This window comes from Chaetodon trifascialis, chromosome 2, assembly GCF_039877785.1.
Source record: "Chaetodon trifascialis isolate fChaTrf1 chromosome 2, fChaTrf1.hap1, whole genome shotgun sequence".
Classification (NCBI taxonomy): Eukaryota; Metazoa; Chordata; class Actinopteri; order Chaetodontiformes; family Chaetodontidae; genus Chaetodon; species Chaetodon trifascialis.
Window position 1 is genome coordinate 11,209,101 of NC_092057.1, and position 16,281 is coordinate 11,225,381.

Consider the following 16,281-nt stretch of genomic DNA (forward strand, 5'->3'; position numbering starts at 1 on the left):
TCTTCCTCTTCGGCTTGGAGAGGGGAAGTCAACAACACGGACGCCTCATTTCTAAGTACAGTCATGAGACGTTTGAGTGAATTTGTTGAGTATGAAATCATCAAACCCATGACTTGATTTTGAGTCCAAGTATTGTGACAATAGTCCACACCCATGTTCATTATCTTGTGTAATACTGAATCTTTCTGGAGAGAATAAAGTGAGGAGTCTATTTAGTGTGACTGACACGAGATAATTAGAGGGGTGGAGTTTTTACCATCATCATTAAGCCCGGGATTGAAGTATGGGAAGAGCTTCTCTGTGAAGGAGCAGCCAGTAAAGGAGTAGATAAGAGCTGCAGCTTCTACGTCATAAAAGGAGACCAGACCCTCCTCATAATCCACAAACACCCCCACCTTCTGAGGCTGAGACTTCAGAAAGAGACCGACAACAAGATCATTAAGAGCTCTGTACTCATTTCCATTTCTCAGCCATATAGTCCAGTAACCATTCTTAGGACCCAGTGCGATTTTTCCCTTCCTGCTGATCGACTCTCTGGCGACTCCAAAGTCCCATTCAGTCTTTCCTTTAACCTGAACCTCAAAGTAAAATCTGCCTGAAGAGAAACTCTGCTTTCCTAAAACAGAAACACAGGAAGAAAATCTCTCTGGATTGTCTGGAAGAGTCTTCCTAACATCACTATGATTCACCTCTTTCCCATCATCAGACAGGATGAGTTTTGGATGTGCTGTATCAGGATCAAGACTCACATCCACTGCATACTGCTGGACCCTCTTCAGCTCTGCTTCAATCAGCTTCTTCATCTCTTCACTGAGTGTCTCCTCCAGCTGAGCCACAGCTCTCACCACAGTCCCCTCATATGATGCTGGAGGGACGCTGACCTCTGTCCAGTCTTTGGTGGTTGGGACATCCTTCAGAGGCGAGAAGCTTTGGAGAAAGTGGAGGTGGTCTTCAGAGCGTGAGAGCTGCTCCACCTCAGTGCTTTTCTTCATCAGCTCAGAGATTTCTTGTTCCAGCTCTTTGATGAAATCTTCAGTCTGTTGTTCTGTTGTTTTCTGCTTCTCTTCAATGGTTTTGATGAGCTCATCCAGGCCTCTCTCTACAGACTCCTTCAGAGAAGTGAAGACCTGAACACCTTCTGCTATCTCTCTGTCTGCATTTTCCTTGCTGAGCCTCACTGACTGTTTGATCTCCTCAATCTTCAGTCGTCTCTTCTGGATCATCTGCTGAATTTCAGCCTCAGTCTTCCTCAGCTCGGCCTTCTTTCCATCATATTCTTCTCTCAGAGGAACAACATCATGTGCCTTGTGGTCTAAAACAGTGCAGAGCATGCAGACACACGTCTGGTCGATCTTACAGAACAGCTCCAGAGGTTTATCGTGCTTCATGCACATCCTGCCTTCCAGGTTCTCCACAGGGTCGATCAGCTGATGTCTCTTCAGGCCTGACACTGTCAGATGAGGCTCCAGGTGAGTCTCACAGTAGGAGACCAGACAGACCAGGCAGGACTTCAGGGCCTTCAGTTTGGTTCCAGTGCAGACGTCACAGGGAACTTCTCCTGGTTTGGACACTTGTTGCTCTGAGCTGCTGCTGCTGACTTCCTGCTGAGCCAACTGTCTGAACTGAGCAACCATCTCAGAGAACAAAGTGTTGACGTACAGCTCAGGTTTTGTCTTGAATACCTTTTTACACATTGGGCACAGGTACTGGTCACTGATGTTCCAGTGTTCAGTGATGCAGTGTTTGCAGAAGTTGTGTCCACATGGTGTGGTGACTGGATCAGTGAACACATCCAGACAGATGGAGCACAGAAACTGATCTTCAGACATCAGACTGTTGGCAGCAGACATGTCTACACACTGACAACAAAAGTGAGAGTGTGAAACGACATTTTAAGAGCAGAATTCTTGCTTGAAGTGATCATCAGCTGCTAAGTTCAGTATCAAATAGTTTAATGGACCTACTTGATCGGGCAGAAAAATTAAAAGTGCTTTTTATCCTTTTGTACAGAGTAATTGTCATTAATAAAAACAGTAATAGAGATGTTAATAGTTTATGCACTGTAGAACGCAGCAATGCTCAGAGATAAGCCGGCAGCAAACTGAAGTAGTGGCTGGTTTAGGTCGACCACACCCCAGACAATTCAATCTTACAGAAAGTCATAGAAAATCAAAAGACCTTTGATAACCTTTCTGTTATGATTGTGTGTGTTGCTCTCAGGACAATATTTACCTAAACTGCTAAGTCTACACACAGCATAGATAATCATTGTACAATTAATTTCCAGGTTTTTCATAATTCCCAGCCTGTTACTCCATTTATTCCCAGAGATCATTGTACCTGGGACGATTTCAGAAGTCTGTTGCCTTATTTGTGGGCTGTTAAATATACTGAAGAATGTTCAATACACTTTTTTTTAGCAAAACACATTTTTGATTGCTAGTATAAAATAAAGAGCTGAAGCTGGCTTGTTGTTAAAGCAGTAGTTATCATCAGCTGTACTCACCGGTGTTCGGAGACTCTGTCGCGTGAACTTTGTCGTTTCGTTAGACAGAAGCACCTGTCTGCTGTCGCTCTGACAAACATTCAGTTTTATTTCAGAACGTGTCGTTGAACCTCCTCTGGTGTTGCTCCGCCTGTTCTGTTGGTGAGGTTGTCTGTCTGCTTCTGCTTTAACAGAATTATAATACAATATAATGCATTATTTTGACACAGGATAAGCCTAACAGGAGCAAAGCACTGAGGCTGACTTGTTATTTCCTTGTGTTTTTTTCTTTCTTATTTTTTTCTCTTGCAGTCCATAGAACAAATTTACAACAAGAGATCGATCAGAGGTCGTCCTCCGCAAGAATTATCACCTGTCAAGGTTTAGCTCAGCTTTGATACAGTCTGGTCAGTTTTATTTTGCTACGACAACTACCACTTTTCACATTTTAATGTCTTTGGTCATGAATGAAACTTAAGGCAAAAACACAGAAATAGGAAGTGAGCTATTTCTCAACTCATGTGTTCATGACCATTGAAGACACAATGTGTGATTTAAAGGTATAAAAAAGGGGAGCCGAACTCTCAGTTTCCACACTACAGGATCTAAAATTGATATACTGTATTTTAATACAAGCTAACAATTAAATATGTTATTAATTTGCTAAAAGAATCCAAACCCCCATCAACACACTGGATTTTTCCAGAGCTGCTGAACTTGCATGTCTACAGATCCATCCCCTTGACAACTGAACAAACTCCATGTGCTGACGAGGACAGAGAGAGAGAGTCATGGGGAAAAAAGCTAGAAAGTGAAAATTGACTTTGAATCGTCAAACTAGCATTTTTATTCAATTATTAGTTTTCATGCTTAAGTTATTACTTATTTGCTTACCACTGACTTATTCCTTGAATTCACATCAGTTAGACCACTTCATATTTGCTAGGATTCAATCCCCTCCATGCTCTCACTTAATGTTCTTCTGTGGGTTGCTTCCCCCGTAAGATCTCTTCCAAACTGATGACCACATGTGATCAGCCCTTCAGTAGGGGACAGTTTGGGGCTGTTCAGATCAGCTGACTCTTGGATTGAGGCCTCAGACTTTGGTGCAGGTTTGAAGTTCATTAAATAGATTTATTTTGAATATGTTACTACAATTCCTTACTATCAGGCTGCCTAAATTTTTTTTGCTAAATACTCTCGAGCTGAGAATTTAAAATCCTCCTCCTTGCAAAGCCCTAAATGGTCAGGCACCATCTTATCTTAAAGAGCTTATACTACCTTATTACCTGACTAGACCACTGTGTTCCCAAAATACAGACTAACTTATGTTTCCTAAAGTCTCCAAAAGCAGAATGGGAGCCGGAGCCTTTAGCTATCAAGCTCCTCTCCTGTGGGACCATCTTCCAGTCTTTGTGTGGGAGGCAGACACCGTCTCTACATTTAAGAGTAAAGCTTGTCTTTTTGATGAAGCTTATAGTCCAGGACCAGCCCTTACTTATGCTGCTATAGGATTAGACTGTCGGGGGACCTCCGATGGTACACCGAGCTCCCGCACTCTTTCATGTTCTACCAAGGCGTGTTACTAACTTTGCTTCTTCTCCGGAGTCTTTGTGCTTTGTCATCTCGCAGGTTCTCCATGGATAGTGTTTAAACCTGGATCGTGGATTACAGCTACGTCTCCTACCATGGCCCTGCCTGACATCCACTGCAACTGTTACTGCTATTAGTCGTACTTCCAGTGCTGTATTACGTCTGTTATTAACATGTACATATATCACATACATAAATGTATCATATACAGTATGTATATACTATGCTATATATATTTACTACATATAGCTAACAGTCTATTATTAGAGCTGACACTGTGACTGCGATTGCATTTCTGGCTCTTTATCCAACTCAGCTGCTCCCAACCGCAGACAGTTAACAAGCCATTTTTTCCACCATTTTTTGGTCAATGTCTTGCATTTTTCACCCTTATGAACAACAACCTTTGGTACTCGATAAAAGCTACTCGTGGTTTGTTGGTTTGATCGATCTGAGCAACCATAAACAACACAAACACTGGCATTTTCAGGGTGTGTTATATAGTGCTTCCTATGCAGAAAATAATTTCTGGCCCTCCATCTGCAGTTTCGTGCCACAACAAAAGAGTGATGTGACATCATGTGCAAACAACCTATTGAACTGAAGAGAAAACTAAACAAGAATAACCAGTAAGATGAACAGTCAACATAATGACCAAATACTTAATAAACAACATAAATAAATAAAAAAGGAGTAGGATATCATCGGTAGAATGATTACATTGTGATTTTTGTTGACAAAAACAAAACGAATGTAAACATGGAAAAAAAAGTTGTAAACTTTCGTTATTTATTATTTCATGTTTTTGTTTTTGTTTTTCTCTCAGGCGAATATGATTTCAATGTTTGTGTGATGCTGAAGTCCAGCACCAAAAAAGAGCCGAAGGAGGGTGGATATTGAACTCTCATTCATGACTGGCCAGAAACACGACTAACTTCTGAATGTGTAAACAGTAAACTGCTTTCCAACATTCACCAGAAAAAAAATGATGTGGTAATGATGTGTGTACAGCTTGTAGCACTGCCCCCAAGTGGTCAAACAATCAACTGTTGCAAGTTTAAAATTCGAAACCTGGTTTTCATTTCATTTCAACCATCAGAAATATTCATATGAATTCCGAACTCCTGGATGATTACTTGCATGTAGTGCAAAAAATGTTATTTACTCGGCGTGAGATTTGTTGAGATCACGCTTTTATTCTGAAGGAATCACACCTGAAGTGTTAGGTGTGTTGCTTCCGGTGGGTTGGTGAGCTTGACATTAGCTAGTGTGCGGGCAGGAGGAGGCTTCTGCTGGAACAAAAATGGACAGTCAAGGGAGAAAAGTTGTTGTTTGTGACAATGGAACCGGGGTAAGTTTGAGAACAGTTGACACAGTTAGATCTCACTCCGTGTCGCTTTTGGTACTCCGGCGTTGCAGACTGATAAGAAAATGGAGAGAACTGCAAACAGGAAGTAACAGAGAGCTAACAGGCTAACGCGTTAGCTCGTCTGGGTGGGTTGTGTAAGGAATGTGTCTGTCAGCTGGATTCACCTCATTCATCGGCTTCAGGGCTACACTTACATTCACTGGGAGATTTTTTGCTTAGCTTATGTTTATGTTTAGTGATATCACACTCATTTAGCCAAGAAGGACACATAATCTCGTTGAATCGGGTAGCTACATCAGTTTGGTTAGTAACTTTGACAGCGTGACTTAACGGTGTGCACTGACAGTATGTTAGCTAATGTTACTGCACAGTTAAACACAATAACAACCGTCCCTCCAAGGAAAGAACACTGCACACCATTAAAGCAAGATTTCTGAATAGTTTATGGGTTTAAGTCATAATCATAAACTAAACTGATGGCCGAATATGTGAGATAAGCGTTCACTGAAGCTAATTTACATCCCCAGGCAACATTAGCTAGCACCTTATCCGCAGCTTTATTAAATATTTACATCTTTAAGCAAAACCACCACACACCAGTTGGAAGGACGAGTTAGAGCTAAAGAGATTAAGCTGTTTTCGGCAGAGCAGCATGACCACTTTCTGATTTTCCTTTATTTTTTCAGTAAGTTAGGTTAGCTCATTGGCTGGCTCACACAGCAACCTGCAGCCGTCACTTCTCTCTTTCCCGTGCTCAGCCACACACATGCAGTCCAGCTACAAGCGTGTCTTTAAATAGTCGCATATGCTTATGTTAGTTTTTAGAAATGAAGTCCGAATTTAACCAACTCGCCCTGTACAGCTGAAGTGAACCAATGCGCATGCGTGAGACTCTGGTCGCGGAAATGGAGCGAATTCTTCCATGTAAGGAAACTTGTCAGATCTGCTGCAGCTTTCACCAGTCTGAATGGACGTTTACACTGCCTACACGTTTTATTAATCATAAACTAGAGGAAGTCTGTTTTTCCCTGGTTAAACACTAGGAGAGAATTACTCAGGGACTTCTGTTTTAGTGTTTTCAGGAACAAATTGGCTAAGGTACCTACTGTCATCTCATTGTAACTGCTGAGGTTAGAGATGTACCTATTTAATTTGTTGGATTGGTAACATCCTTAAAACTGACCATATTAAGACGATGACACATTGGCCAGACACAACTAATCCGCATTAAAGTGGACAGAAATGACAGTTTCTTATCTGCTCAACTCATTTTATATGGTTGCTTTCTTGATTCGTAAAGTTACTGCAGATACCTCTTCACTTCCTGCAAGTGCTTCAAAACAAATGTAAAAAAAAATAAATAAATGAATAAATAAAAAAGTCATATAGAAACATGGATTAAATACATTTATCTAAGCTTGCTGAAGCACAAGGTTCAGAAAACTAGGACTTCAACATGACATTGAACAGTTAACTTTTAACAACCGGAGAAAAAATATTTGGAGGTGAAAAGTCTACGTTGAAAAGTTGCATCCCTGTTCATCGTTGGTAAAGCTTCTGTTATTTTACATTGAATATTTGGCTCGAAATGACATGATCGTACCGTCTAATTGGTTTACTGAATTCTTTTGTACAAATTATCTCAAGCAAATTGTAATTTAAAAAGAAGTTATTACAGTTGCTGTTTTACGTGTGTGATGAATTTTCTCTAATCAAACACATAACAGTCAAACACAGTTTATTGCATTAAACACCAAATTGATTGTGCATGAAAGTTCAGATAATATCTGATGTTTATACCCGAGTCCTGATAATAATTAATTTGCTGTCTCTTCATCTAATCATGTTTTGACACAGTTCTTACACAAACATGTTGTGCTTCACAGTTAGCTTACTCTTACTCAGTGTGACATCTTATATCTGCCTTGAAATCTAGAGGAATTTGCACCTGACTTGCACAACATTCGACTCAGTGAACATGCATTGTGCTTTACCATGTTATTTGAAATATTCTAAACACGTGCGCTCCTTTCTTCCTTCAATCCCATCCTAGTTTGTCAAGTGCGGCTATGCAGGCTCCAACTTCCCCGAACACATTTTCCCAGCGCTGGTTGGTCGGCCAATCATTCGCTCCACAGCTAAAGTTGGTAACATTGAAATCAAGGTAATTTCTGTTTCTTCTTTTTTTTTTTTTTTTTTTGGACATATCACAATGGCTGGTAGAAAGAAGTTAGGCCTTTAATTACAGCATGCAAGTAATCATGCATAATAAAGCATAGATTCATCCTCTGGCCCAAAGTATTTCTTTCAGCCTGCTGAACTGTTGACCTTTGCAGGACCTGATGGTGGGGGATGAGGCCAGCGAGCTGCGCTCCATGTTGGAGGTGAACTACCCCATGGAAAATGGCATTGTCAGGAACTGGGATGACATGAAGCACCTATGGGACTACACCTTTGGCCCTGAGAAACTCAACATCAATTCGCGCAACTGCAAGATCCTCCTGACCGAGCCACCCATGAACCCCACCAAGAACAGGGAAAAGATTATAGAGGTGGGTCGTGGCAGAATCAAATGTGGCATTGCAGATGTTTGGATTTCGCCACAGAGACTGGGGTAGTGTGACGTGACTGAGTGATTACAGTGATCCTAATTGATTAGAAAACTGTGCAGGCATAACATGTTATAGAAACAGTAAAACGTCCTGTGTAGTCGAAAATGATGTTTCCTGTGCTTTTCCTGCCAGGTGATGTTCGAAACATACCAGTTCACAGGAGTGTATATCGCCATCCAGGCCGTCCTCACTCTCTACGCTCAAGGTGTGTTTCTTTCGGTAACACTTGCTGCTAATCCAGAAAGAACTGAATTTTTGGGACAAAATCCATGTGGTTGTGCTTCTTTAGAAACAGCCACTGTCTGATTGCTAAACTGGGGTGTAGCTACATAGTTGCTATGGCATTGTCAGGTTATTACTGCTGTACAGTCTAACTAAAAGGAAACACGCAGGCTTTTGTTCGCAGTTGCTTGGGTGTAAGTGCTGCAAGCTGAGGTGTTGCTAGTTATTTGTTTGTTAATTTTTTTAGGCTGGTGTTGTGTGTTAGTTTGCACGAAGGTGTTGCTAAGTTGTGGATCAGGTGTTTCAGTGGTTGTAAGGTTTGTTGGAGTATTATTAGATGGTTGCTAGGGTGTTACCAATTTGTGCTACGATGGTTCTGAATAGTTGTTCATGTGTACTGACTGTTTTACTGTTTCCTATATAGTAGTGCCACCATCAGATTAAAAAATCTGAAACATTCATTCAGAAGAAGTTGGTTGGTCACAGATCTGAAGAAAGGCTTAGTGTAACAACAGTTAAAGTGCTGTGGAGCTGTGCCAGTAGGCGTTGCGATTAGCAGTAACTGGTTCAATTGAAAGTAAGGGCCTCTGGATGAGGCATCTTGATTACTAAAGGCAAAATTACCCTGGAATTCGCACTGTTGATGGTCCTTAGAGTATGACCCGTATCTGGAACTTGGAATAAATATTGTTGAATTTCCAGCACTGAAAGGCCTTCTTGTCTGACTACATGGCCATCCGCCTTTGCGTGGTCATCTGATCGCAGGCGTAGCCAAGAGTAATGTGCACTGATTTGATTAGCAGACAAGAGGCGGTACAAATTCAAACAAAGAGGATCAAACAAAAACAAAGCTAAGCTAACTGTTGGATGCAAAAAGTACCCACACTGAAATGATAGAAAGCTGGATGAAAATAAGCAAAGTTCGGCCTTGATAGTACCCTGGTGAGTTTTTGGCCACTAGTGGTGCTGTAGAGCAATGTTGATGAGCAGTTATTTGTAATTGGTGTCCTACCAGTACACACAGGCACACCACGAGCGCTAGCTGATACACATTTGTTTTAGGATTGCTGACTGGAGTGGTGGTCGACTCTGGTGACGGCGTCACTCACATCTGTCCAGTTTATGAGGGCTTCTCCCTGCCTCACCTGACCCGACGTCTTGACATCGCAGGGAGGGACATAACACGCTACCTCATCAAGGTACTGCTCCACACAATAAAGAACTGTCTTTGTTTCCTTCAATGTTGCTTTTCCTTCTGACATTTGGTGGGAATGTGGAGAATTCTTTGAGTGATGGGATTTTGGTACACTATGGGGCCAAAAGTAATGCACTTCCTGAAATAGATACAGGAAATGTTGAATTTGTATTAACAGTGCAATGCAGTAACTTTAAAGGGCAAACAGGAGTGGATTAAAGCAAGACTTTGTACTAAAATATGACCAAATGTGTTATCAAACAGAGGGAATTTTAGAAATAAAGGCCTGCCTCTAATATAAGCCTGTTTCAAAGACCTGGTATCTGCTCCAGTTGAGGTAGTTAAAGGCCATAGTCATGTTGGACATAGGGTAATAATAATATTAATTTTATTTTTTAATCACGTCCATGTTTCAGTCACCCTGTTTTTGTCATTGCTGGAATCCAAAAGTGTCTGTTTTGTCAGGTTTTGCTGAGAAACAAGACACTTCCAGCACAATGTGCAGCTGGTTATTTTACATTGGTGCTTATTTTGACAAAATATAAAACAAATGTATTACATAATAATGTCAACCACCAAATCCCGTCTGTCTGCCAGCTGCTGCTGCTCCGAGGTTACGCCTTCAACCATTCGGCAGACTTCGAGACGGTGAGGATGATGAAGGAGAAGCTTTGCTACGTCGGTTATAACATCGAACAGGAGCAGAAGCTGGCACTGGAGACAACAGTGCTGGTTGAGTCGTACACGGTCAGTCACAGTCATGTTAAAAAACTCTGCTTTATCTGTTTCTTCAATGATGATGAGAAGGCACTTACATTGTATAGTATTTAACATTATTGAGACATCAGTCCATTTCTGAAGGCAAGAATGTTGTGTGTCTCCTCAGCTCCCGGACGGCAGGGTGATCAAGGTGGGCGGTGAGAGGTTCGAAGCCCCCGAGGCTCTGTTCCAACCTCACCTCATCAATGTGGAGGGGGTGGGTGTGGCTGAGCTGCTCTTCAACACCATCCAGGCCGCAGATATTGACACCAGGTGAGCTGGAGGCGCCTGTTTGTCTTGTTAAGTTGATGGAAACTCTCCGGAAAATTTCCTGTTTTCTCCACGTTTCCTGTCAAGTATACATTCAAATTTCTCAAAAAGATATCACAGTTTTATACAAATTGAAAAAGAGCCAACATCCACAAATTCTGACGTCAAAGTGGAAGCCAAGCTGAAGAAATATTGAATTTATTATTGAGTTTGGAGTATTTAGGGGTGACGTGTACTATCTTAAAATTCCTAGAGGTTCCAACAGTCCAACAGTTGTTTGCATTGAACCTTGACACTGTTAGAAAGCCTCTAAAACAGAATGTAGATCAGCGTAGGACACTAAATCCCTCTGTAACAACACAGGATAACAATGATTAACGTGTACGCATGTCAAGATTAGGACGTCTCACAGTCAGCCGGGGTGGAGTGATCAAACATCGTTGTCTTTCTCTGATTAGGGCTGAGTTCTATAAGCACATCGTCCTGTCTGGAGGCTCCACTATGTATCCTGGCCTGCCGTCACGCCTGGAGCGTGAACTGAAGCAGCTGTACCTGGAGCGAGTGCTGAAGGGAGACGTTGAAAAGCTATCGGTGAGTGCAGGTGTCCACAAACCAAAACACCAAAAATCCATGAGGGCTTTAGGTAGTGGCCACTGATCACTTGTTACAATCATCAATCAATATAAGGCCTGTAGGCTCACACTGTTGTGTTAGCATTTATTGCAAATAACACCTTGAAATGTGCACGTCATCATGAGTTGAGCAGTGAGCATGTTTGCGCTGTTTCCAGGTACTGAGAACTGTGCACCAAACATTTCCATCATCGATTTTCAGTTTGTTTTAGCTGTAAACTTTCATTCGATTGGGTTAATCTTTGACAGAAATGCAGCGTAGGAGTGTGTATCACTGCTTCTTCTCCAGAGCTTTCTTGTGCAGTAATTGTATTTGCCACTAGGGGGTACCGAAAGCACAGTCAAGTTAATGCCTTCAACACCTCAGAAACATCTCTCTTTGTCACGGTCCGGTGATGACAAGGTGAAAATACACCCTCTCATTGTTCCTACATGTCTCCCTGAGAGGATGCACGCTCTGCTGCTCCTGCAGCCGCTCAGGGAAATCCTCCAACCTGTAATTAAAAGACAATCTTCCTCAGTCTATTTTAGGGACCTCACAGGGTGGCGGGGGTTTCAACACGTTATTATCTCTTACTTTCCTCCGTTAAGACTCGCTTATCCTCTTTCTGCCTCATCTCAATCGCAGAAATTCAAGATCAGGATAGAGGACCCCCCTCGACGTAAACACATGGTGTTCCTGGGCGGTGCCGTGCTGGCCGACATCATGAAGGACAAGGACAACTTCTGGATGACGCGGGAGGAGTACCAGGAGAAAGGGACGCGAGTGCTGGAGAAGCTCGGAGTCACCGTCAGATAAAACACAAACAAACAAGAACACTTCCCCCCACTGTCGCTCCATCCACCCCCATCAGCTGATATCCACACATCGCTTATCTTGATGTGTCTGGATGGTCACACTGTGTCTGTTATTCACGCTCATTTTTAAAAGCGAAGAGGGACGGATGGAAGGAGTGAGGAGGGCAAAGAGGGATGAAGAATGTGGAGTTTTGGGGTAAGAAGTATTATGGCCGGGGCAGGAAATCACCAAATCAGTTCTTGAATAGTTGACACAGAAAATACTGAGAATTATGTTTTGAAATGCACGATTTTGAAATACCATAAAGTGCTGCAAAGTACTGCAGCTCAGTTTAAAGGGATAGTACCACATATTGGGAAATATGCTTTTTTGCTTTTTTGGTGAGAGTTAGAAGCTGGAGCCAGGAGACAGTTAGCTTAGCATAAAGACTGGAGGCAGGGAAACAGCCTGCTAATCAGTGAGCTTTAGAGGTGCTGGTAGCTGGATTGTGTTCCCTGTGAACAGAGCCAGGCTAGCTGGTCTTTGTGATAAGCTAACTGGCTGCTGGCTGTAGCTTTAAATATACTGTGCAGACGTGAGTGGTGTCAATCGTATCTTCTACCTCTCAGCAAGAAAGCAAAGATAATCATATTTCCCAAAATGATGAACTATTCCTTTAAAGATGAAATCAGTATCAACGGCATGGAAAAGGCAAACTGCTCTGCGGTTTACTTTTGAGAAAGTGAAAGATATTCTAGTATTTTATTTACAGCAGCTGATCTGTGGGTATTTTGGGTCATCTCCCTTTTCACACGAGGCCAGAATGAGCTCCTGGCTGTTTTCAAGTTGAAGACGACGATGATGATTTTATTATTAGTGATGCATTCGAGTTCCTTTCCAAAACGAGAGCTCCGCCTGGTGAAAAATGTGTCACCTAATCTGTCAAAACAGATGCTGTCATTAAAAATAATGCTCACAGTGTGGAGCATTACAGAGAGAAGATTATGTGAACAAATAGATCATTACATACTGACCATCTAACATCCTCCCCTCACACTTCCTGTTTAACGCTTTGGACTGACGCTCTGTGCTGTCGGTGCAGGAGGGCAGGCAGCGCCTCGTTTGTCTAGCTTTGTGTCTTCTCTTTGTTGGGACATTTGCTTGCTGTGTGTGACACGAATACATTGGAAAAATCTGAGAGAAACTCTGCCCCCTTCCCGAGTCACAGCGTGGAAGGTCTGATTTGTGATGATGAGCAGAGTTTTAATTTGGAAACAGGCCAGTTGGAGCTTTTAATGGGTTTGATTTGGGTGTCGCTGTATCCAGTTTACCACCAACAAATCAACAAGCTCAGATCACACAGGATTTATGAGAGAACTGTTTCCATTCCTTAACGATTACAAAGCATCAAGTCATTCCTTAGACTTGGTCCAGGGCTGTCATACTACATATGAACGTCCTGCATCACCACCTGGAACATTTCAGCCACTGAGCAGCTCTTAAAATTTGCTTCACTAAGAATGAATCAAAAGAATTAATTCACTAGATGGAAGGAAGTCTTCTTATTGACCTCTAAGTGATGAAAAATGACGATCGGCCGGTTGTAAAGCAGCAAAAAAACATGATTATGTGACTCAGAAAGGTCTCTTCCACGACAGTCTACCAACATTGCTGTAATTTATCTTATAGCCACCAGTGGCAGCACTGAGCAGACATCCACTTTCAACATGGCATCATTTTCACACGTTTTTCTCATTAAAATACGAAAACATTTGTGACACGTGCACAAACAAAACCCTGTAGGACTCAGTCATTTGTAGAGCTGCAAAGATTAGTTGTTTAATCGATTCGTTAATGACACCATGTTGTGTTTCAGGAAATTCTGATGGCTATTTTTCACAATTTTATTGACCAAGTGATGATTTGATTTATAGAGAAAGTAACTGGCAGGATTTATCAATAATAAGAATTATTGTACAAGTTGCAGCCCTACAAATGTTCCAGCTGTCCCCTCTCTGAGTGGAAAAAAAGTGGTTTGTATTGACTAATGGAAGAGAAATTCATGTCACTTGACACTCGCTTAATTTTATCCCACCTCCTAGATTCATTAAGAAGAAAACCATTTAAAGAGGTTAAAGCTCAGTGACTGAAATGTGTGGGCGATACAGGACTGTGATGCCTAATACGACTCCTGGATCATGACGAGTCACTTCTGAATAATGCACTCAATAATCAGCTTCTTCTTTTTTAATGCTTATGTTTCTTTTATGTTCCTAAACATTCACGTGCTTTTGTTTCAGAGACCAGGTGTTGCCTCCACTCTGAGGGACTGTTATTATTCTGATTGTTCAGCTGTTTGTTGACCTGTACCATTCCCCCTGTTCAGTGAGGGTCACTGAGAAGCTTTCCGCCTTTAACAGCTGATCTGGGTGCAGCGATCATAATTACACCAAACTGATTGGCTGGTCCTGGGTCAGATGTTAGAGATGAAAATGAAACCTATCCTGTTTTAAGAGGAAATAATTCCATGTCCTGGCCCAGGAGGAGAAAAGGAGGTGTGGATAGCAGAGTCGGACAGACAGAACCATAAATCATCTCATTGGTTGAGACAGAGTGGACAGGTGGTATTTTTCCTCACTGTGACTTCACACGAATGATTCAGTGAGACAAGAAGTGACGTTATGGCCGTTGGATCAGGAGCCGTGAGCCTCAGCCTCGCATTCTTCAGAGGAGACTCCAGATTGTTGTTGCAATCGGGGTCTAAGTGTGTAACTGATGAACAAACGCTTTGTTCAACCAGTGAGATCATTCCTGGATGTTTGTGCCTTCAAAAGGTTAAATCTGCACACTGCTGGTGACTAAAGAGTGTGGTCAGTCCAGAGCATTCCACTGATCTTGAACCTTCCTCATGACCACACTCCCCCCTCCTCCTCCTCCTCTCCTTCTCGGGCCTGGCTGTACTGAAGATGAATTTGTGGGTTTCAGGTTACAGGAGAAGGTGTTTTGTGTGGGTCACTGAGTTATTATTTGTAATATTAATAAGAATCTGGTGTCAGGAAGTGGAGACCACGTAAAAAGCTGGTATTTGTGGTTTTCCGTCTCAGTTCTTATGTGTATATTTGAGGCACTTGGCTCACATATATAAATATAAATGTATAATTTCCTCTTGACAGCACAGTCATCAAGTGCCAAGTACACTTATTCTTGCTGGATATTATTTTTGGTCATCCTTTTTATGTTTTGTTTATAGCATAACTGCCAACCGCTGATTTAAATAAAGCAAAGTGATTTATAGACGCCTGGTGTTGCTGTGTCTTCATGTCTGTTGTCCTAAATAGCATTGACACCGTCCTCTGCTGAGGACAGCGACAGGGGATTAAAAGGGAGGAAGATTTAGAAAGAAGCGTCTGTTTTCATGTGGTTTTAAGGGACAGAATCAACAGGATGGACAGGATATGTCTCGTGGGTCTCTGGGGGCGGTGGAGAATGAAACCTGTTGCTTTAAGAGGGTCGCTGTTGCGCCGCTGATCTTCAGACGCCGGCTGCTTTTGATGTGGACAGTTTCTGAGGTGCTGACTGAGGAATTCGCGCACACTGTGGTCGCAGTGGTAACGAGATTCACCTTAAAGCCATCACATCGCCTCCATGTGTTCAGGAGGAGGATTTTGCTTTCTGAGTGGATAATTTTGAAAGAATTTTAAAGAATCTCATGAACAGACCAAAAACATTACTGATTGTATTTACTAACAAGTATCAGGCATCAGGCGCTGACAGGTGTGTGTATCACAGGTTGATAGATCTTCTTCCTCTCACTGAACACTTCAGTGAGCCACACTGTTGCAGTGGTGGACGTGTTCCTTCATTAACATGAACACACACACTCTAAATATGGATTAACCCGCCGCTGAAAATAGTCCCAACAAATGCGCTATTTCCTCCTGTTTGTTTGATAGAAAACACAACGAGCAGCTTGTTTAGATTACTGAACCTTTTCAAACGTCACTTTATGAGGCGTTTCTAAAGATTTACTTCGTCAGTAGGAACCAATGAGCTTGAAGCTGAGAGCCACAGACAGGAAGTCAGACGGTACTGACAGACGGACCAACACAGTATTGGTTTGGGTCTTTTCATGGTATCTGTTGAAACAGCAGACTTATCCTTTAAACACACTTCAAATATTTTGATCTGATGATATGTATTGATTTTACAATCAGCACATATGGTCAACTTATCAAATACGAAGCATCGTTAAACGTTCACTGTTTAAATTAGCTCCACCTCAGCTGGGACATTAAAATTCTGTTTGTGTGTGAATGTGTCAGTAATGGGCTGCACGGTAGCGCAGCAGGTAGTACGCGTGCCTCAC

The 16,281-nt window shown here is 42.1% G+C and overlaps 2 protein-coding genes across 6 annotated transcripts; one reads left to right on the plus strand and one right to left on the minus strand.

The window, feature by feature from the left end:
* Positions 1–212: 212 nt before the first annotated feature.
* LOC139341396 (nuclear factor 7, ovary-like) lies at positions 213–1,850 on the minus strand. Of its 5 annotated transcripts, none has more exons than XM_070977925.1 (2): positions 1,624–1,850; positions 213–1,587 (listed from the first exon to the last, which is right to left on the minus strand). In XM_070977925.1, the coding sequence occupies exons 1-2, from the start codon at positions 1,848–1,850 to the stop codon at positions 213–215; spliced, it is 1,602 nt and encodes a 533-aa protein (XP_070834026.1). The 5 variants fall into 5 exon arrangements, with proteins under 5 accessions (XP_070834026.1, XP_070834036.1, XP_070834053.1 ...); XM_070977935.1 differs by having other exon boundaries at positions 213–1,552; positions 1,589–1,850; XM_070977952.1 differs by having other exon boundaries at positions 213–1,343; positions 1,491–1,850.
* A 3,470-nt stretch (positions 1,851–5,320) lies between these two features.
* Positions 5,321–15,212, plus strand: actr2a (actin related protein 2a). The gene is made up of 9 exons (XM_070972553.1): positions 5,321–5,429; positions 7,501–7,611; positions 7,784–7,999; positions 8,192–8,264; positions 9,344–9,480; positions 10,074–10,223; positions 10,363–10,508; positions 10,964–11,096; positions 11,766–15,212. The coding sequence occupies exons 1-9, from the start codon at positions 5,382–5,384 to the stop codon at positions 11,934–11,936; spliced, it is 1,185 nt and encodes a 394-aa protein (XP_070828654.1). The 5' UTR covers positions 5,321–5,381; the 3' UTR covers positions 11,937–15,212.
* The last annotated feature ends 1,069 nt before the right edge of the window (positions 15,213–16,281 follow it).

Coding starts and splice junctions, on each gene's coding strand:
- LOC139341396 (XM_070977917.1), bottom strand. CDS start 1,850: ATGTCTGCTGCCAACAGTCTGATGTCTGAAGATCAGTTTCTGTGCTCC.
- actr2a (XM_070972553.1), top strand. CDS start 5,382: ATGGACAGTCAAGGGAGAAAAGTTGTTGTTTGTGACAATGGAACCGGG. Junction 8,000..8,191: donor ACAGGGAAAAGATTATAGAG/GTGGGTCGTGGC, acceptor TTTTCCTGCCAG/GTGATGTTCGAAACATACCA. Junction 11,097..11,765: donor GAGACGTTGAAAAGCTATCG/GTGAGTGCAGGT, acceptor TCTCAATCGCAG/AAATTCAAGATCAGGATAGA.